Source organism: Mya arenaria, chromosome 2 (assembly GCF_026914265.1).
Source record: "Mya arenaria isolate MELC-2E11 chromosome 2, ASM2691426v1".
Lineage (NCBI taxonomy): Eukaryota > Metazoa > Mollusca > Bivalvia > Myida > Myidae > Mya > Mya arenaria.
The window spans coordinates 26,630,747-26,652,777 of NC_069123.1; the positions used below are offsets into that span (position 1 = coordinate 26,630,747).

Below are 22,031 nucleotides of genomic sequence, written 5' to 3' on the forward strand. Positions count from 1 at the left end.
TTTACACTAACATCTTAAAATTGTTTTTCCTTTTATTATCCGATTTATCACAACTGAGTTTTGTGAATTGTGGTGTGACAAGGTTATCATACGATTAATTAAAATCCAAAATGCAGGCAAATAAAAAGAAAATGAAGTGCTCGTTTGCATGTTCTTTTTTTGTCTCAAGCTTTAAATATTTGCGTTCCTATACTCGCGAGTCGTGAGAAAACATTATAAATCAATTTTTTTGTCTGGATCTTCTTTAATTACAACACTTGATTCTCTTTTTCTTAGTAAAGATTATTGTTCAAGTATTCAAAAAAATAAAGAAAGATCCACTAACATGTACAAAGCAATTGGGTAGGTAGATAGGCATAACTTTTCTTTCTATTTTATTTTTTTGGTGGTGGGGGGACCACGCTTCAGTACCAAACCGACCTATATCATGGAAAATCACTGTTGTTGAATGTTCTGTATATAAAATGGTCAAATTTTAACTTGTTCACTTAATGAAATGCACATCTTTTTAGGAAATTACGAAAAAAATCCACACTACGGCTAAAAAGGTGTAAGGCCGGGAGGACAAAATAGGGTCGGTCGAGTTAGTGAAAACAAACAATTATTTTTACGCCTAAATCTCGTACGTTTCTGCAGACATAAATTAGAATTAATATGCTTACAGGTAACCACTTTCAAGTATGAGCATAAACTTAGTATACCCTTTATATTAGCTTTGTTCCTGCCATAAAGCGAGTGACAATCCTTTGTAAGAATAAACTATTATTGTACGAACAAGATGTTAAGTGCAACTCATTATCCTTCCTGACTACTTGATAATAATGATATGATCAGTTCCTGTAATGGTAGTTCAGTTTTGTAAACCAGACAATCGGCTATGTGGTTGAAGTTGTTAATCAAGTTCCATTTAACTGAACAAATATGTTTAAAATCGTAAGTTACAATGCTTCGTTCACATCTTGTACAGTGGTAAGTATAACAAATACAGTCAAAACTCGCTATTTCGAAGTCGCTGGGACCTCGCTAAACACTTCGATATAAAAAACATTCGAATAAACCGAAATACAAACAGTGAAACACTTAATTGAAAAAAAGTTCGGCACAATTAGAACATCGAAATAACAGAGTTCGACTTAGCGAGTTTCGACTGTTCCTGGGCTGGTGGTATTCATAAAATATCCAAATTAATTTCCTAACTAAATTACATTTACTTATCTGATCTAATAACTTAATAATATTTTAAATATTTAATTGTCGTTGATGATTTTAAATAAACGATTTTTTATTTGAAAATAACTTTCACAGTTCTTTTAATTTGACTATGATTTTTATAGGGAATTTACTTAAGTTAAGAAATGATTTAAGGTGTTTATGAATACCGGCCTAGGGCAACAATGGCAAAACAGGCCAGATTCAGCAATGCAGACGTCTATCTAGCACCCTTGTCGTCTCTTATGCAGGCCACCATCACTAAAATTCGAGATAAGGAGCACTCGATATAACCGAAATACATAATTGTATAACCCATATATTCAAAAAAAGTTCGACATAACCAGAACATCGAAATAACGAATTCGACATTGCGAATTTCGACTGTACTTAACATCACGTGCATAAATCAACATAATAAAGAACTGATGGGTGACATTCCTAAAACAAGCAAGGAACAAGATTAGGAACATTCTGTCGTCCGTCATCCGTGCGAGTCTCTTCCAGACTTCCTGGTTTTCCTGTTTCACTTTTTTTGTCAACGGCGAAATGTTTGTTTATGTCTTTAAGAAGGTATACTTTTGGTTTAGTATTGGAAATTAAAACGAGTCTCTGCCAGACTTCCTGGTTTTCCTGTTCCACGGCCTTGTAGTTAACTGCGAAATGTTTGCAGAAGGTGTATCTGTTTGTATAATATATTAATTCTACATCATCTTGCAAAGGCACGGCCTCTAAACGCCAGCTCCACCACTTTACGGTGGTGCAAAGAAAAAGAGCTGTCGACACACAGTTTGCATAATATTGAAACGAAATAGTAACCAGCTTACAGTAGAAGTGTTCTTACACGGTAGGACATTCTCCGATTTTTGAAATATGTCCGTTAAATGAAATTATCAAATAAAATATAAATCATACTCACGTTTGTTCATGTAAACATAGGGCACAGCTCCACCACGGAAGTGTCGACAGCTCTTTTTCTTTACACCACCGTAAAGTGGTGGAGCTGGCGTTAAGAGGCCGTGATAGGGCAATCCAAACTATGAGATTTCTTTTTAATGAACAGGCCAACGAATGAAATTTGTAAGAGGGAAGTTTATTGTGTATATTATATAAGTGTCTATGTCATGTCTGCATGAACCTTTGGTTTTAAATTAATTTAGTATTTAATGACCAGAAATGCGATCCAAGTATTTAGTAAACAGCCTCCAGATGATTTTTAAGTTATCAGAAATCGTTTTAAAAAGGATAAACTTTAACTAAACAGAAGTACTAGTTCACTTGTATGTTTGCAAACGTTATATCTTACCGAAAATAAAAGTCTTTGTAACACATAATTATTTTATTTACATTTTGACCTTGAGTTTATGAATAAAACTAAAATAAATAAAAATAATGTTAATAAATTGTACTGTTTTAAAGCTGCACTCTCACAGATTGAACGTTTTGACAACTTTTTTATTTTTCGTCTTGCAACGAGCCAATTTTTGTGAAAATCCATGGAAACCAGTTATATAAGACTGCTGACAGAAAATAGATCGCAGATTTTTATATTTACATATAAAAATTGATGTTTTATGCATTTTTCTTAAACCGTTAGTAACAGTTCAAGCCATAAAACATTATTTTTCCAACGGAAATATGAATATCAGCGATCTGATCTTTTGTCAGCAATCATTTATCGTTGTTTTGCAAATATTTACGCAAAAATTTGCTCTTTCCACGACAAAAAAGAAAAAAAGTTGTAAATATATATGTGAGAGTGCAGCTTTAACGTGTACTATGTATTACAAAGTTAAAATGGTTTCCCAGTAAAGTTCAATCCTAAGAGTAAAGTCCTAATGTTTAGCTGCGAAATTATTACACGGTCTACTTGCTGCGTTGTTTAATGTAAAGAATTCTGACATTGTAAACCGTCCATAACCATCCAAGGTTGTTTTCGGTAGAAGACGGCCAAGATGTTCCGATGTTATTTTTATATAGTATCCATTATTTAAGTGCACATGCTCAGAAAAACGAATAACAAAAAATAAGACCTGTTACAGTACCTCATTTGTAGAGCCACCATTTTCGGAAAGTTATGTCTTGTCGCGATTGCGAGGCGGTTTGTCGCCAGCATTTTTTCTTTGTACAGAATCCGGCTAGTTTGTCAAGGAAGCCCTTTATCTAATGGTCTGGCCAGGGGCCATGCTTACGAATAGTCTTTGGTCCAAGTCTAAATTAAGATTTAGAAAAAAAACAATTTTCTTAAATTTCTAAAAAAAACACATCTTTATTTCACTCGTCATACACCAATAAATGAGAATAATTGTACAATTTCAAAAAGTAATAAAAATCGATAAATTTCATCATAAAAACTCAAGTTGAAAGGAAGTTACAGTTAATGAAATGAAAAGTTTTGCCACTGGAGTCTGAACTCAGACATAAGAATGTTAGTAAGCATGGTCCCAGGTGTTTTACCCTGGAAATTCCACTATCTACACGAGCACTGCGAAGAAAATATACCAGGAATTCCCAGAAAATAAGCGACCCTTGCTATGTGAGGGCTTTTGAGATGAGTCCTACTGGCATCACCGAGCACGCAAAATAAATACCTGAAACAAAAACACCCTTGCCTTGGCATAGGCGATTGTGCCTTACCTTCTTTGGGCAACAGTTATGCCTCTTGGTTCTTAAAACATGTGTGTATGTGCATTGATTATGATCGGACTATTGAGGAAACGTATATATGACCAGGATAACTGTATATACATTAGTATGTACATGTAAATTAATTATTAGAATCAAGTTCCCTAGGAAGTTGAAAAGAACCATTCTAAGAAGATAGTGGCAGAGCATCAGACAGAATACAGCTTGAGACAGCTGCAAAGTAACCTCAAGATACATTTCCCCCTGCTCTTTGGGTGTAAGAGGAATCCCGGAATGTAGACTGTAAGCTATGGAGATAATTGTTTTCACTAGGACAACAGCTCTGACTGCAATTTTATTCGTATATAATAAATCTTTGTCAAATTAGTTTTCTCAGTTTGTCTAAAGAAAATGGATGTAAATGTTAAATTCTATATTTGTTGACGTCATCTAGTTATAGTTTATGATTGTATAAATTTTGGTAATAAGTTATTGCATGAACAGAAGGCTAAATGTAATGACGTTTTGGTATTTCGATGAAATTTTTCAACAATAAAGGGTTAATATGGAGCACACGGTGTTTAATAGGGTTTTATGTAAATGTTATAGAACAGAAAAAATAACACAATTTATTTCATTTTAAACAGTTCTAACAAATATACACGATGAAATAGGTCGAAAATGACTCTTATTATTTGAAAACGTAATTTTATGCATGAATACATAGCGATCGGTCGAAAACTATTTTTTATAAATAAGCAGTCATACTATGGAAACATGAATCAATGTATTTTAGTAACTTAACAATTCATTTCATTTTTACTAATATTTAAGATTCATTCTTATTATTCTAATATATTGCGAGAATCAAAATGTATAATATACAAATTTAACGAAACAAATACTTTAACTTGGCATTTCTATTTTAAAAAAAGAATCATGTACAAAAACAATAGCATAAAATTCACCTTTTATTTGTACCGGCATGTTATGTGAATTCCTTGATTTATATTTTGTATAAGTTTTGTAACACATTTCACTCAGTGTATAAAGAACGGGGATAAAAAGACTATACACCAAGAGGGAATTATCTGGAGTTCATTCTTTCGAATTACATTTTCAAAACAAACAATTAAGCTCAAAGTTATTTTTTCAAAACTCGGCATTTTCGCTGTCGCAAAGCGAGATTTCTGCGTAGGAGGTTTACATACACAAAGGATATTGTAATATTACCGTGTAACCTTCATCTATTTGGGCGGAAGTTGATATCAATCGGAACACCTCGGCCTGTATCTCTATCTCGGAGATGGCCGAGTTGTTATGATTAAGTTGGTATTTAAGATAAAAAAAGATAAAAAAGATAAGCAGGGCTATTATAATTTAAGGTTTCATTATCAATTAAAGTGTTCAGTTTTATAAAACAAACTAAACTTCATATTTTATCATTCAACGTGGAAACTATTGAAAGCATTTTTCTGCAATTTATGAACTAGTCCCTTAGTTGGAATATTTCTAAAGTAATATCAAATATAGTCGGTGCCCTTCTGGGCGCCGACTAACAAATATATTTTGCAGTAAACGTATCTTTTCTGACTGAAAAAAAAGCTTAATAACTTTGAACACCGAGGGTCGATGTCGATAATAATAGGGATATATTTCTATCTATTAAATATCAGCCCACACTTGACATTCAAACATAAAATGGAATTCGTCTTCTTGCGCATTGAATAGTATACATGTTAGTGAATGAGCAAATCTACATGCGTATTATGCTATGAAACGTTGAGACTGAATGTACTTTATATGTATTATTGGTAATATATAAACTAATTTGAACGAATCAAGCCTTTATAACTATATAAATATCAATACCAACTTGATGCCTTGGTCCAAGGGCGGCTCGATGATTTGACTTAAGAGGACGTAGCTAAGAGGGCGTAACCTTTTGACTTGCACCCCTCCCTCAGGACCTAAATTTGTTTGATTTAAAGTGTTGGCATGGACGTTTGGGGGAGAACAATTTGAGAAAAAAAATCTAGTCCGAAATGGTGTATTTGGGCGTATTATATTACTGCCGCAAAGATTATTTAAAAAAAACAACAACAGCAAATAGTTCTTTGGGCGAAAAAAACACCCTCACTAGATTAAAATGCTTATACAATTATTTTTAGAAAACAAAAACAAACTTGTTTGTTACTAACATCCATTCTTTATTGATTAATACCGTTTAATCAAGCGAAGTTACTGTGAAATTAAAACGTATTTTTCTACGGCGATTTGCTTCCCTTTGATTTATTTTTCGTGGGTATTAAAAGTTAAATCAATATTGGGACTGATTTCTGGATATCAGTGATACTTTGCGTAAAAAATAAATGTGTTATTCCAAGACCATTATTAACCACACGGCTCCCTGTGTCTATCCCCGAAGTAGTTACTATATCCGATGAAAAGATGGTCGTTCAATCTGTCCACCAGTACGTGCAAGCTCAGAGAGGGAGTGAGTAGTTGATATGCCTGAAGTCAATTTATTACCTTACTTATGGAATTTACGCAAGCACAATTCAATTCAGTTCAATTCAAAATTCACCTACATACATTTGAATGCAAAATTAAGGAAGAGTTTCGCAGGTTTGCAGGTTTGCAGGTTTGCAGGTTTTGCAAGTGTCTTATACCGCTATTGAAATGAACTTATTTTTAATCGCTCCGTCAAAAAAGATGGAGAAAATATATAGGAATATAGAACTCCACTGCCACTTGTTGGCTGCCTTCCTACCGCCCATAAGGTTTTCGTGCCCTCTCGAAGATCCACATCTTCCTTTTTATATGTTAAAGGTGTTTAGTGGTCACGTGCTGTAATCACCAAGGCGACGCACAGAACCGATACTCCAAAAACGCCAGGTCACAATACCAAGTCAAGAGACCATGCATTTCGTGTATCTATATCGCCTACATCCATTGAAGGAGGTCACATTGCAATGTTCGATTCATTCAGGCAATATGCAAAACCAATAAAGACTAAAAAAATCGTCACTCCAAGGCCAAGGTCAAACTACTGAATCATATGTTTAACCCTTGAGCATACATGCCATATTTTCTGGAGACCATTCAGGGGGATTTGTTCAAAAGGCTGAAAATTCAGGGGGATTTTGGTTGTATTCAGGGGGATTTTTTAGCAGGTCTAAGTTGACGAAATTTTAAAGTATTTTTAGACGCAAGTATGAAAAATGTATTCACATATAGTTTGCTTTGAAAACCTCTAAACTCTTTCATTATACAGATATTATTTTATGTCATGATTTATCATATTTTTATGATAAACTGTCATGTCATACTGTAATGCACTTGCAGAACAAAATATGTCATTGGAAAAATATGTTTTCGAGACAATTAAATTAAATTTACCTTCCTCCAAAGTCTTTAAAAAAAATGTGCTTAATTCTATCAGCTTTGATGACTTTCAGACAATAAGAGAATAGAATAAATATTATTAATTTCTTCCTTCCAAAAGAGTAATATTTCTTTGCCTTTGATAATTACTACAAATTAATTGATCACTTGTTGTAAAAGTTTCCTTTTGGAGAGTTTCACTCACATACTGTGGTTTCACTTTGTCATTATTGCCTGATGTCAAGTTGAGTTTTTGTTAAAACCATACATCTCCTACAACGTTGAAACTTTGCTCACATTATTTAGTATGTGTATTTTACTAAAGCCCCTTTCAGTGTTTTGACCAGAGTATATTTGCGATTAAAGGAATAGTGAACTGGTTGCGTTAGGCCTATTGAATGTGTATGGATAAAGACGAATTCAACAACAATATCTCATACCTAGTAATGTCTTTCGCTAATATATCTCCTCTTCTTTGTTTTGAAGAAAATCCGCCTTGTAGTATCAGAATACAACTTTCTCGTGCTGTATATCTTGATAAACCGTAGTACAAAAAATACTATGGCAACTTAACAAAAGGCCGTTATTATTATAACACGTCTCAAGACTTCGATTATTTAGTTTCGATAATGAATGATATATTACAAGTTGTATACCTTACATAGCTATGTTCACCTATTCCGTCTATAAAGCTTATTTCTTTGAATTACTTACAACGACTATAATGCTTCCTTTTACGAATACATGTTTATATAAAAAATAGACATATTCTCGAGGGAGAAGTTGTGAATTGTGTCATAAGATCCTGAAAGTCGAAAACGTTTTTGACTTTCCGTTCGTGAATTGTACTGAATTTGTCAATATCAAGACACATTTGTCGACTTTCCGTAACTAACGACGCGGTCCTCAGCAACAAAAAAGGTGTTCCTTGAAATGTGTTATTAACGCACATACAATGCACATCATGTTTGTAAGAACGAAATGGAGATCTTGTATTTTACTCGAAATTGAGCGCACCCGCTTCGTCAGGTATTCATACTCCGGTTCCCACAAGAACACAATACCTCTTTTACGCGTAAGACTTTGCAAACGAGAATGATAAATATAATGTTGTAATTACTTGTTTCACAGTCATTGTAAATACACAAGTTAAAACTTATATTTACTCGTCTGCCATTGTGGCTCTCAAAAAAGCATAACGGCCGGAAGCTAGCCTTTTATTTCCTAAACTCTTCAATTGTACCCCAAAGAAAATGTTTTACTAAAAATGATGCCGTTTTTGTTTAATTTTATTTGCCTATACACACACATTCACACAAACACACACATAATACTACATCTGTACCATCAGTTACAAGTCATGCTTTTGTACATTTCGGAGACACCGCGCATCCCCAGACATAGATAACGACAAAATAGGTCAATTCTGTCTATAAACATTAAAACGTGTTTGGTTTGAATTCATTTTCAGGCGGGTGACAAAGTTGCACAATAAAAATCAGGGTGACTATGGCGAAACAAACCAAATAAAATCCTAGAAATATCCGGTCAAGAACGCGGGCTAAGCGACGCCAATGAACTTTGTCATCAGTGTTGACATCATCGCTGACGTCATTTCCGGGATTGATGTCATTTCTCGACTCGATATCCGCAGTATTGATATCAGCCAGGTGTTTTTGTATTCCGTGAAGAGCTTTTAGTTGTTCTCTTAGCATAACAAGCATCCGATCATCATGCAAATCTTGTTTAATGTCAGCCGACGAAAAGCACCGAGGTATTCCGAGAGTGATTGTTTGCGAGCACCTGTTTGAGTTGTTGTCACGTGGTTTCAGTTCCGAGTCAATTGTTGATATATCCATGGTCGAAGCTGTGCAAAACTGCAAGCAGAAAAACAAAGCGTTAAAAACGTTAACTGGTTGTCAAAGTGTGACTCCTAGACACACATCCTTGTCGGATACCCACGTGTGTCCCACTTTATTATTATCGCTACGAAGAGTCTAACTGAATGGGTCTTTCGTTAGTATCCGACGAAAACAAAAACGCATCTGGCAAATTGTTTTCAGACACGACCAGTTTCATGAACATATTTAAGATTTAAAACAGTGACTATTTAAATAAATTGTGCAAACATTTTGCACGAACAAGCAAATGTAACAAAGAAATACATAAACAAATTAGACATAGAAAAAAAGCATAATAGTACGTATGTATTTCGACAGACTTGAAAAGAATCGTTAAGCTTTAGAAATATATCGCTTAAATATATCACCGGTTAAACTACTTGGACTCCGAAATGTCAAATAATACGTAAGACTCTGTTTTCTCAGTGGCTTTCTGCTGCAGTATGCTGAGTTCTATATGGGACCAATAACAAATCATATTCCCAAGTTATTTGTTAGTTTGATCATTTTCTTTCTACCGATATTGTTATTTTCGGTCTAAATCGGATTATAAATGATAATAAGTATAGGATAATTCTGTGTTGAAAATTTTCGCCTCAAACTGTTTAAAGAAATGAAGCTGAATTTTCGCAAGTGCATCTGCTTTCGAAAAACCCTATACTTCTGCACTATAATTATATATCGGAACTATTAGTCTGTCAAATGATTATAAGACGTGACTTATTTCCAAATTAGTCAATATTAAGAGGTATTTTTAAGTTGAATGTCAACTTTTCCTATGAACAATAAGGTGAGTTTTGGAAACTTGATGATCCCATATTATTTTGGTATCATCTCAAAAGGTTTGACATGCAAATAATATATAAATAATTACCGATACTTCAAGTACACTTTTTTGGCCTTCAAATGTTTAACAAGTCATTCCTCGTCCGATTTCAGTTGAAATGAACAAAAATACAAACTGCCATAAATCTATCTGTAGCGTATTTTCGATGATTGTTTTATATTAGTAATCCATAAGCAATACCCTTTAAAGGTTTTTTCTGTGACGAATCTCAGGACAATTATCTAAAAGAATGTGTTACGCTTTGATATCATAATTGTAAAAAAGGTACCAAAATGTAAAAAAATTATGTGTCGGAGACCGGGTTCGAAACCGCGTCGCCAAAAACGGCGAAGTCCAGCGTCTAACTCACTGAGCTAGTACGGCTTACTTGAAGCGGGTGACATAATTAAGGTATACACCTACCTCGGTAATATCAAGTGATAACACCGATAGCCAATCTCGCATAATTAATGAATTCTACCTGGTAGACATACCCAGTAATCTTTTTTAATGGAAAAATACGAAATAACTGCTGAACTTAAATAAATTGTAAACTATGTGGTACTTCAGTTAGTAAGTTTCAATGCATTGTACACATCGATGCCAAGTTTATGTCATTTTTCGACAATTTTTTTTCGCTATTTTATCATCTGTGAGACATCCCCTTTAAACCAACATTGTGTTGTGTCACTACGCATACAAATTTAACATTGTCGTGAATGCCTAAAAATTGACAAGCTTATCTGTGCACCGAATATCAAACTTACAAACTCTTATTCGTAATCAATACATACGCATGTATACCAAACATCAATTTTGACTGATAACCCTTTAACTATGTAACTTACTAAATAATGCATTTATGGAAAATATCAATTACTGACAACAAGATCGTACCCGTGCATTTAATAGCAGAAAACGCAAACATATTAAATGATTGGTGAATGCTAAAAGATTTACTGTGGTCTACTATAGTCTCATAAGGTAGAAATACCGTGTTTTATGCTCATTTCTTTCAAATTAAACTCGGTATCCTTCATAAGAACCTTTGTTTTCGACATTTTTTCATCCTTTTTGGAATATTTTTAACAATATTATTAATTGTGGTAAATCTGATCTGGGTGTAATATTGCGCATTTAACCGATTTATACAATGAACTAACAATGGAAATTATATATCTTGTTTCCAATATATATTCCTCAAAATAATTGAAGGACCACAGAATTAAAGAGCTATAATTAAAGTACGTAATAGCGAATAACAATGGTAAACACATGAGATCAAAAGGTGTGGTCACTACTGAAATTTAATTGTTGACTACAGGCCCGGATTTCTCGAAACTTCTTAAGTCCTTTATAACAGGATTAAGCTAAACTCACTATTTTTGTTGTTCTATAATATGCGTTATATTTACAGCTTTAAGTGGTTTTAGAAAATATATATGAAAAATCTGTATGCTTATTAGAAGGAACCATTTTTTATCAAAAAAACCCATTATAAGTATGTATTTGGGCTAACTGAAATAAGCGACTTAAGCCTGTTAAGCTTAAGAAGTTTCGAGAAATTGGGGCCAGATATCATGTAGACATATAATAAAAGAAATTGTTTGTAATAATTAAATTGATGAAATTATAGCCCTTTAATTTTGTGGAGTGTATTATAAAGACCATAATTAATAAATGGTTCAAATGACAATTTTTAAATAAAGATAATTGAACCTCGTAAATATTTCTTTTTAATAATGGCTGACATTGCTTACGTTTATGTCCGGAAGTATCTCCTGTGTGTCTCTCCTGTGCCTGCGCGGCGGGCAAGTGCGGAGGAGAAGGGCGCGAAGCCAGACCGGAAGTGGGATGCCGGCAACGTCACCACGGTGATGCACGTTGAGCACGAGGATGGCAAGTGCGAGAGATAAGCTCACGAGGATCATGCAGGCGGCGAAATACAGGCCTGGAATGGGGTGAAACCCCTACACTATTTTTTTATCAAATTAATTATATTTTTGAGTTAACATCCATATAACCGGTTATAAATCAAGACAAAAACTATAAAGCGTTGCTATAGTAACGACGTATATACTCGAAATCCGGTTATATCAAAAAGGTTTTTGACATATACATAAAATTCATGATTTTTTTTCCAGTTGTATATCTAACTTTTAAAGACTCTACCCTAAAACATCTTTTCTTTTCAGAACACATAACAATTACAATTCTGTTTTTTAGTTATACATTGAGACACCAATTAAAACTATATTTGTCAAATTGTAGTTCAGTTTACATTACTATGAATGTTTTATATTTCTTACATTCAATGATTTACAAAAAATGCTTAATTAATCCAGTAATATAAAAAGTATAACCTACCCAGAATAGGCATATTGTCGGAGCTGGGCGGCAGGAAGTCAGATATGAGGAGCAAGAAGACAGCCTGTGACAGGAGAACGGTCACCTCCAGGGAGACCTTCTCCCCGCTCTCTGGGGGTAGTAGAAAACCTGGAACACATAGATAGTAAACGATGATTATGAGGACAGCTTAATTGCAGTTGGGTCGTAAGTACCAGATGAACTTCTCCCCGCTCTCTGGGGTAGCAGAAAACTTGGAACACATAGATAGTTAAAGGTACCAGAAAAACAGTCTTTAAACACACATACATAAAAAACATAGATAGGAATGCGGCATATGGCTGCAGAGGCGTCATCTTCATGGAGACCTTCCGCCCTCTGGGGTAGCGGAAAACCTATTTCTCCCACCTCAGATAAGTAGATCCATTAATTTAACCATGCTAGAAATTCTTATCTTGCCCACTCTTCTTAGAACTAATTAAAGACCGATCAGACCATTAACACACGCTGAATCACTGCGCGAATATCCATGACAACCACGTATTATCGCATATACGTACGCAATTATTTTCACTAAGCTTTTTAACTAAATTTTGTTTAACTGAGGTTGGAGAAAAAGCATCTACCATAGCCGCTCCACAGGCATCTGGATCATTGTTTGTCACTTAAATGCTGTTTAAAACCATTTTGGGTACATATACAATGAGATAAACAACACATCTGAAGATATTTAGTGTCTTTCATATACAAAAAAGAAACAAGGTATGTAACTCAAACTTACCCGATTTCGCGGTAGAGTCCAGTTTTATGCAATTTTCTCAACCAACATAAAAAACAATCCATTTTTAAATAAGTGACATGGAAAGAAGAGTCAATTGCCTTTAAAATGGTGTGCGATATGTTGGTATATCTATAATGTCTTTAGACAAACAAGCATAATTCAATGTCCAATTCTCGTGTTTTTCTTTAGTCGGAAAGTTCAATTTCAAATCTTCAATTTTCCCCGTATAAACAGTACTAATGACAGTCCATTTGAAGTTATTTTATGTTTCAGTGTACAGATAAATTAATTCCATTTCTTAATATCACAATAAGACTAACACCAAGGTTTAAGAAACAACCGTATCAGTCTTCAAATTAAATCCACTTTAAAATTTTGTTTGAGGCTGCCTTTTCCTGACAGCGCTCAGATGTTTCTGATCAACCTCCAAAGAAGAGTATTTGACCCATCCAAGCTTGTGTGGCTCACATTCAAGCCGGTACAAAGATGTTAAATGTACATGTCAATGACATCATCTGGGCGCTTGTCGGTAAAATGGCAGGCTGCCTACGAAATTTAAAGAGGATTTAATTAGAAGACTGATACGGTTGTTTCTTAAACTGTGGTGTTAGTCTTATGGTGATATTAAGGTCCGTGGTACTTTGAACATTTAACCATTGCTTAGTGTTTCAGTGTATGAATACCACGTGATAAATTGCGTCATAAATGCTACGTCAGAAGGCAACATTTTGCTTCATCAACATTTTGCTTTGAATGAACACATAAAACAAAGATAACTTCCTATTTATTCACCATTTTAAATGAAACATAGTGCAGTCTATGCTGAGCCCCGCCTTCAGTCTTTTAACAGAGTTTGATTAAGAGTATAGTTTCTTAAAACACTTCGACAAACCTTTTCACAATACGGCCGTCTGACGGAGCACTCTCAAAACATTATTTTGGAAATAGGTTTATCGAAGTGTTGGATAAAACTTATTGCCTAATCAATAAACCGAAGGCGTGGTTCTGTAAGCGGCATAGACTGCCCATTGTTTCATTTAAAATAGTGTTGTAAAATAAATCTTTGATTGAAGTCTTCATTTTAAGCAAAATGTTGCCTTTCGACGTAGCATTTATGACGTAATTTATCCCGCGGTATACACACACTGCCATTGCTTAGTGTTTAGCAATGCCAACTTTAAATCGCTTTTCTTCGGACGTACCGACAGCGGCGACGATGCTCACAAGTATGCTCGGGAACATGATTGTGATGACGTAGAAGTTGTGACGTCGCTTCAAGTAGATGGTATACGTGATGTCAGAAAAATTTCCGTCATCGAACTCCTGAACGTAACGCTTGGACACCACATGTTCGACGATCCAGGCGTTGTTTTTGGCGAAATACTCCAGGATTCCTAGATTAATGGTAAAAATCCTTCCAATGAAAGCAAACGTTTAGTTTAAACATATTCATTTCACCACGATTGTGAAACTAGCTAAAGAACTTCAGCTACACGTGATTTATTACCTTTTAAGACTTTTTATGTGTAGTACACATAAAAAACTTAATATCTACATTAAAGTTATGGAAGCCCGAACTATTGTGAAACAAGTTATAACAACAATATATCAATCACTCTTATTTGGCACGATTTTACGCGAGAGTGTGGTCTTGTGTTGTGGGGGAAACCGGAGTACCCGGCGGAAACCCACTCCGGCTTGGTGACCAAGTAATAACATTTTTATTTATTTATTCGCCCAAAACACGATTTTGACCATTAGGGTGGCTATATTTGAAGAGCTTTTTCATATAAAACTTTAATTAACTTTGTTTAACTTGTAACATCGTATGCATTGTTTGCTTTTTTTTGATAATTTATCTCAAATGAGTAAAACATGAGATTGCATTCAAAGGCCTAGTTTAAGCCTTCTATAAATGACCCCCTCCCCATAAAAAAACAACAACAACAAACGTGTATTTGTACACAACCTCTGTTAATTGATCTTAATCTTAATGCCTAATTGTCTTATCAGATCTCCAATCTGAGTATCCTGCAGTGCAGTCAAGTTGGGATGTTTCAGTATAAAAATGGACCATAAATGGCCCTGAGCCAATAAACGAATACACAGGAAATTGGCCCCTATTGTGACACCAGTGCAATTAGCAGGAGATGGACATCAGGGAATTATCATGCCAAACATTCCTTAAACTAGGTCTTTAAATTAAAAAAAATCATCAACCTATGTTGAGCGCTTTTAGGGCATCGCATTGATAGACTTCTTAAATGCATTCTAATCATTTAAGGGATTGACGTTTCAGGTGACACGAATTCGTGAGAATAAACGTGCTGACTGGACTTGAAATTGAAATAATATATAGATCGATCACTATTGATCAATGGTTTTTGATCTCCGGACATTAGACGTATTAACAGTTTGGCTAACAGTTGAAAGATCATGGAATGGTGGGGTAGTAATCCCCTTAAGAAGAGAAATAGACAAACTATAGGCTTAATTAGTGTCAACATTTTCCCATAATGGAGCAATTCAGTGTCGCTTAATAATATATGTGATGTTGTCCGTGGTATTGTGGTTACACAATAAATTGTCAATCCAGGGGTCACGGTTCGATTCCCAACTCAACACTATGAAAATACTAATCGTCTTCCGGGAGGGACGTAAAATGGTGGTCCCGTGTGGCAATGCTATAAACTGGTGCAGGTTAAAGAACCAGGGTTGCTCTAACCAGGGTTACATTCTGTCTGTGCACAATGCTCCAAAAACCTAAAATACTTTAACAGTTAATCTTATTGGGACACTCGCCGAATGGACTTTGCCCGAATGCGGGTATGAAGTTTACAGGACCCACCCTAAAAAATCGCCAGATTTGAAAATTTGTCACCACTTTTGTGACATTTTTTGCACTACAGTTATCGCAATCATTTTAAGTCAAATCTCAATCTCAGACACAACTCATTTTAACTCATAAAAATATAGTATTTTTCAATTCCTTGCATGTTTGATAAAAAGTCAATATTTTAAAGAAAAAATATTTATAGAGGAAACCATATTCTTGAGGAATTGTTAAAAATACTGGATTGTACTCAAACACTATTTTGGCTGTAGAATATTTTTCCGTTGAAATCTTAGCCCAAAGTTTAATGAAGATTATAAGTATCTTCCATGGCCGAGAGTGTAAGATAGGCTCATTCCGACCCGAGCGTAGGGTGTTTTGCGGAAACGAGGTTTACCGAGTTTCCGCAAAACACCCTGCGCGAGGGTCGGGATGAACCTGTCTTATACGAGCGGCTATGGTAGATGCTTTTTCTCCCGCCTCAGTTAAACAAAATTAAGTAAAAATGTATTTTTTGCTGGAACTCTTTTTTGCTTAGTGAAAATAATTGCGTATGGATATGCGATAGCACGTGGTTGTAATGGATATACGCGCAGTGATCCAGTTAATGTTAATAGTCAAATCGGTCTTTTTAAATAGTTCTAAGGAGAATGAAGCATTATTTCTTGAATGGTGCCTGAAAACTGTTTTATGGTGAAAATTGAAGCGAGAAATAATTAATTAGCGTTCTAAATATTACCATAAGACAAGATTTCCTTGATGCTACTGACGACAGTCTTCAACAAGGGAGGTAATTACAATGTGGTAAAAGGAGTTCCATTCAGGCATTTTATCTTCGCCCGTGGGCAAGATAAGAATATCTAGCATGGTTAAATTATTGGATCTACTTATCTGAGGTGGGAGAAATTCTATGATAGAATGCGCTCTCATAAGGTGTTAAAACATATACGATTTTTAATAACTTTTGATGTTATATGGTAAAATAGGTCGAGATTGATATTGAAATTTGACTTAAGTATTTTCGTGATATTGGGGCCTCTGGGTCTCCTAGAGCGTACTCGGGAAGTATTATATATATGCATATGTTTATTAGTTTTCCCTTTTTTTATATGTATATCTTAATATGCAATTAATTGATTAGAAATGATTATGTCACGTGGAATATAATGTAAATTAAAATTATCATGTAACAAGACACAATATGTTTACGTTACTTAATAAATATGTTTGAATGAATGAATGAATTGAATTATAAAGTAAAATTATTAAAATTATTATGATGATTGCTGATCTTTTTCTGCGAGCATTCAAAATAAATCTATATAAAAAATATATTAAGAATACTTTCCAATCCATTGTCCATTTATATATCCGTGAACGGGTGCAGTATTTATGGGACGGATTACAGTAATCCTAATAACTACTAAACAATTCGGCAAATCGTGTAGCAACACGAAAGCCACGCTATATTGATATCCTATATGCTACATAAGTTTTAAACCAAATATCTAGTTCATGCTTAACAGTCAATATCCATTGGTTTTATTATCATATAAGAATGAAACAAATTCTGTTAAAACGAAAAAACATTTTAAAATTATTTTTTCTTTTGATTATATTTGCATTATACCTCAGTTTTAAAGGATCTAAAAATGTCTTATGGGAAAAAGGAGAATATCATTTAGGAGTTACAGAGAGGAGAATGGAGTATGTTAAACATGAAATGGTGGATAGACCTACAGTGGCCATGCAACTACTACAGGAAGGTAATACATTTCATTTTCTGTACAAGATATCTTCAGTGTATACCGCTCTTTAAGCGGCATAGACTGCCCTTTGTTTTATTTCAAATGGTGACGAAAAAGAAAAGTTATCTTTGTTTAAAGTCATCATTCGAAGCAGAATGTTGCCTTGCGACGTAGCATTTATGACGTAATTTATCACGTGGTATACACACACTGTCTTCATATATATTGTTTTATATTATTTAATTTAACAGAACAGAACAGAACGTCAAATGGTCAGGCCAAGTCGAAAATCGTAACATGTGATTATATTTGTTTTTACATATTTTCCTTATAACTCTATCAAATACAATATATTTCATATACCTATATTCAGAAATAAAATGCGCATCTGTCCCTCTACATGCATGTTTGTATAAAATATATACATAAGGGTCACGCAGAATGAACAATGCTAAATATTCAAAGATGCACTCTTACTTCCAAATAAGTTATACCACAATTGAAACATTTTAATGTGCCAAAAAGGATGAATAAATATCGAAAACAATGGTTCTTATGAAGGATACCGAGTTTAATTTGAAACAAAGGTGCAGAAAAAACGATATTTCAAACTTATGAGACGATAGTTTATCACTGTAAATCTTTTAGCACTCACCAATCATTTAATATTTTTGCGTTTTCAGCTATTAAAAACACGGTTCCAACTTTGCTATCAGTAATTAATATTTTTCCATAAATGCATTATTTAGTAAGTAGTTGAAAGTTTATCACTCAAAATTAATGTTTGTTATAAATGTGTATGCATCGATTTTAAATACGAGTATCACTTTAAAGTCATGTATGACATTCTGCAAACTGTATATACGTTTTAACACATGTTTTACTATATCAATCATTGGTCGTCTGTTTGCAAAATATGTTATACCATGATCATATGTATTGTATCTTCGTCCATATGGTGGAAATAAAGGTACCTGTTTTACTATATAATCCATTTAAGTCGTCTGTTTGAAAATTTAGTTTGCATGATTGTTAATATGAAAGTAGGAATATTAAATAGATTATTTATTACAGAAACTTTAAACTGCGAAAATAGAAGCAATATTGCCGTTTATAAAGGAGCCTAATATATATAGATCACAAATAAATCATATTTGGAAAAACAACAGCAATAGAAAAACAAAACAAAAAAAAAACGTCTAAAAAGGTGATACAAAGACATGTATAACACGCCTTGTTTTGGATAATAATTTTATTTTATTTTATTGCCTCCACAAAAATCCAGTGGCAAATTCTCTGAATGTTTTTCTTAAAATTTCAATGAAATCTATAATTATATATAAAACGTGTCTTAACGTTTTTTATTTGTAAGGGTATTGATACATTCCATACTTGAAGAAAAACGATAAGTCCTTTAGAAATGGTTTTATGTTTATCTTTTCCCTTTAGGTTACATCAACATTATGCATCATTTAGTGTTCCTTTCACATTTCCTTTTCTTTGTTGTTAGAGAATTCTCCTGCCAAAGGCGATTTTACGCAAACAGTCAAGACGATTTATATCCTTTTTTTTGTATTCTGATTAAAAAGTAATTGTTAACATTTAATAGGGTCAAACATCGACTATTTTTATTCCTACGGAGATGTAAACAAATTGTTTATTATTAATAGTGCTTTCGAGTTTAATAATGATTTAAAATATGACAGAAAATGCTGTCATCTTGCCAATAAACTTTTAGTGAGAAAGAATTTATCATATTGAGGTTAAGACTGTGTGTCCAGTTAGCGCAGGGGTTAGCGCACTCGATTCTCACCCCAAGTGGGTTTCCTCCGGGTTCTCATGTGTCCCCCACCACACAAGAGTATATACAACCATATTTCAACAGACATCCAAACATATATATACTTGAACAGTTGGTAAACACAACTAATAAACAGGAATTTTTGAATATGTTATGAAAATGGTATCTGCAATTCTTATATAAATTCGTTAAAACATTACAATTCATTACTGAGACATTTTTGCAATTATAAGTTAACTCTCCCATTGTACTTCATCCATTTTATAATACGTAAACTATAACACAATTTGAATCCAATGATTGATGTGCAATATTTATTCTGTTACACGGGACTATCTGGTCTTTAAATATTTGATTTATTTGAATGTATGTTATGTCTTTGAATATTCAAATTGAGCCTCTGAATTGTATTGTCTTTATCAATTACCTCAATTTTTTTATGTTGTGCATGAATTTGAGTGAATAAATGTGTTGACTCGAAGACAACACTTTCGCGTAAAATCGGACCAACGAGAGTGATTAATATAATGTTGTAATAACTGGTTTCACAATCGTTGGATAATAAATATGTTTCAACTAATATTATACTAGTTTAATTCCGTCTTAAGGTAACAATGGAACGAAAATAATTAAACGGCCATTATGTTCAGTCGACCATGAATTCAAACACAACAATGTGGAGCAGACATGTATACACGTACTATCAAAGGGTCAGTCAGTGTTTGTTGCCCGTAATTCAATTTAGTGTTTTGTAACTAATTTATTTATCACAAGTATTTGCTTTGTCCAAATATATGAAATTGTCAATACAATAACCCCATAAGCTTAAACTGACACTCTTATTCAAAATTAATACAAACACTGTATGTATAACAAACATCAATTTTGACTGATAAACCTTGAACTACTTATTAAATAATGCACACATGAACAATATTATTTACTGATAATAAGATTGTAACCGTGTATTTAATAGCAGAAAGCGCAACAATATTGAATGAAATGGTAAATGCTTGAAGATTTATTGTGGTCTACTACCGTCTGTTAAAGATGCACTCTTACTCCCAAATAAGATGTACCACAATTATTAATATTGTTTAAATATTCCCAAATGGATAAATAAATGTCCACAACAATTATGGTTTCATATGAAGGATACCGAGTTTGAATTGAAATAAATGTGCAGAAAACACGGTATTTCTACCTTATGAGGCTATGATAGATAACTGTAAATCTTTTAGCATTCACCAATCATTTAATATTTTTGCGCTTTCTGCTATTAAATACTCGGTTACAATCTTGTTATCAGTAATTAATATTTTCCATAAATGCTTTATTTAGTAAGTAGTCAAAGGTTTATCAGTAAAAATTGATGTTTGTTATACATGTGTATGAATTGATTTTGAATAAGAGTGTAACTTTAAGGAAGAAATTCGTTTTATGCTCATTTTTTTCAAATTAAACTTGGTATCTTTCATAAGAACCATTGTTTCCGACATTTATTCATTCATTTTGCAATATTAAAAAAATATAATTAATTGTGGTACATCTATTTTGGGAGTATGAGTGCGTCTTTGAGATATTTGATTGTAAAGATATATTTTCTATGTATCTATTGTGACAATATTATTAGTTGTGCGTAACCTCCCTCGTTCGGTTCTTCCCTCAGAGAACACGAAAGTCCAAAAATGTTGATCTAAATTATAAAAGACCGATTGGAAAACACTTAAGACAAAACATAATTCGAATATAAAATAAATGACCGCTCGGAAGAATGTTTCATATATTCTTTTGTAGTTTACTATTGTAGTTAATAACAAATAATTCCATATAGAATTGGGTTCGCTATGTATTTTGTTGACACCGTCGGGATTGTTTTCAAGAAGTTTAAAGAAATTTGTTATTTTATATAAATGCAAACAAATGATGTAATTGTTGATATAACTTCTTTCTATTGCCCCACATAATAATGACCGTACTTAACTTATCATATAATTATATGTCATACATTTCAGCAAAACTGTTCCTCGAACCGGAAGTTACTGCCGATTTCCCCACATTGGAAGATGGGCCACCCAAAATTCAACACATAATACACCAGACCTATAAAGACGTAAATGTTCCAACAAAATATGTCCCCTTTATCAAATCCTTTGTCAACAAGAATCCTGATTGGGTGTACTATTTTTGGACCGATACATCAGCCAATCAGCTTATCGTTGACGAGTATCCGTTTTTCTTAAAAACATGGAATAATTACACCCATTACATGAATCGAGCAGATGCGATGAGGTATTTCATTCTTCACCAATATGGCGGCATATATGCTGACCTGGATGTTGAATGTCTTCGACCTCTCGATCGTGTTACCAGCAAATTTTCGTGCATTTTTCCACCAGAGCCGTTTCAAAATAGCGCGTTCGGTTTCCCTTGGAGCAAACCTTATGTCATTAACAATGCTATCATGTTATGCAGCCGAGGGCACCCCTTTTTGGCTATGATGTTGGAAAAGCTGGAAGAACACGCGTCTCTCATTGGTATTCTTGGCGTTGCTGGCCCAATATTTGTGACTAG

At 33.8% G+C, this 22,031-nt stretch overlaps 1 protein-coding gene across 1 annotated transcript in view; it reads right to left on the reverse strand.

Annotated features, from left to right (window-relative positions):
- Window positions 1–8,513: 8,513 nt before the first annotated feature.
- The window catches only part of LOC128214037 (neuronal acetylcholine receptor subunit alpha-10-like), a 32,867-nt gene continuing 19,349 nt past the window's right edge, over window positions 8,514–22,031 (reverse strand). The window contains exons 7-10 of the mRNA XM_052920270.1: window positions 14,278–14,469; window positions 12,316–12,444; window positions 11,709–11,899; window positions 8,514–9,098 (exon numbers count right to left, since the gene is read on the reverse strand). Coding sequence (XP_052776230.1) covers window positions 8,661–9,098; window positions 11,709–11,899; window positions 12,316–12,444; window positions 14,278–14,469 — 950 coding nt within the window. The 3' untranslated portion in view covers window positions 8,514–8,660. The remainder of the gene's footprint in view (window positions 9,099–11,708; window positions 11,900–12,315; window positions 12,445–14,277; window positions 14,470–22,031) is intronic.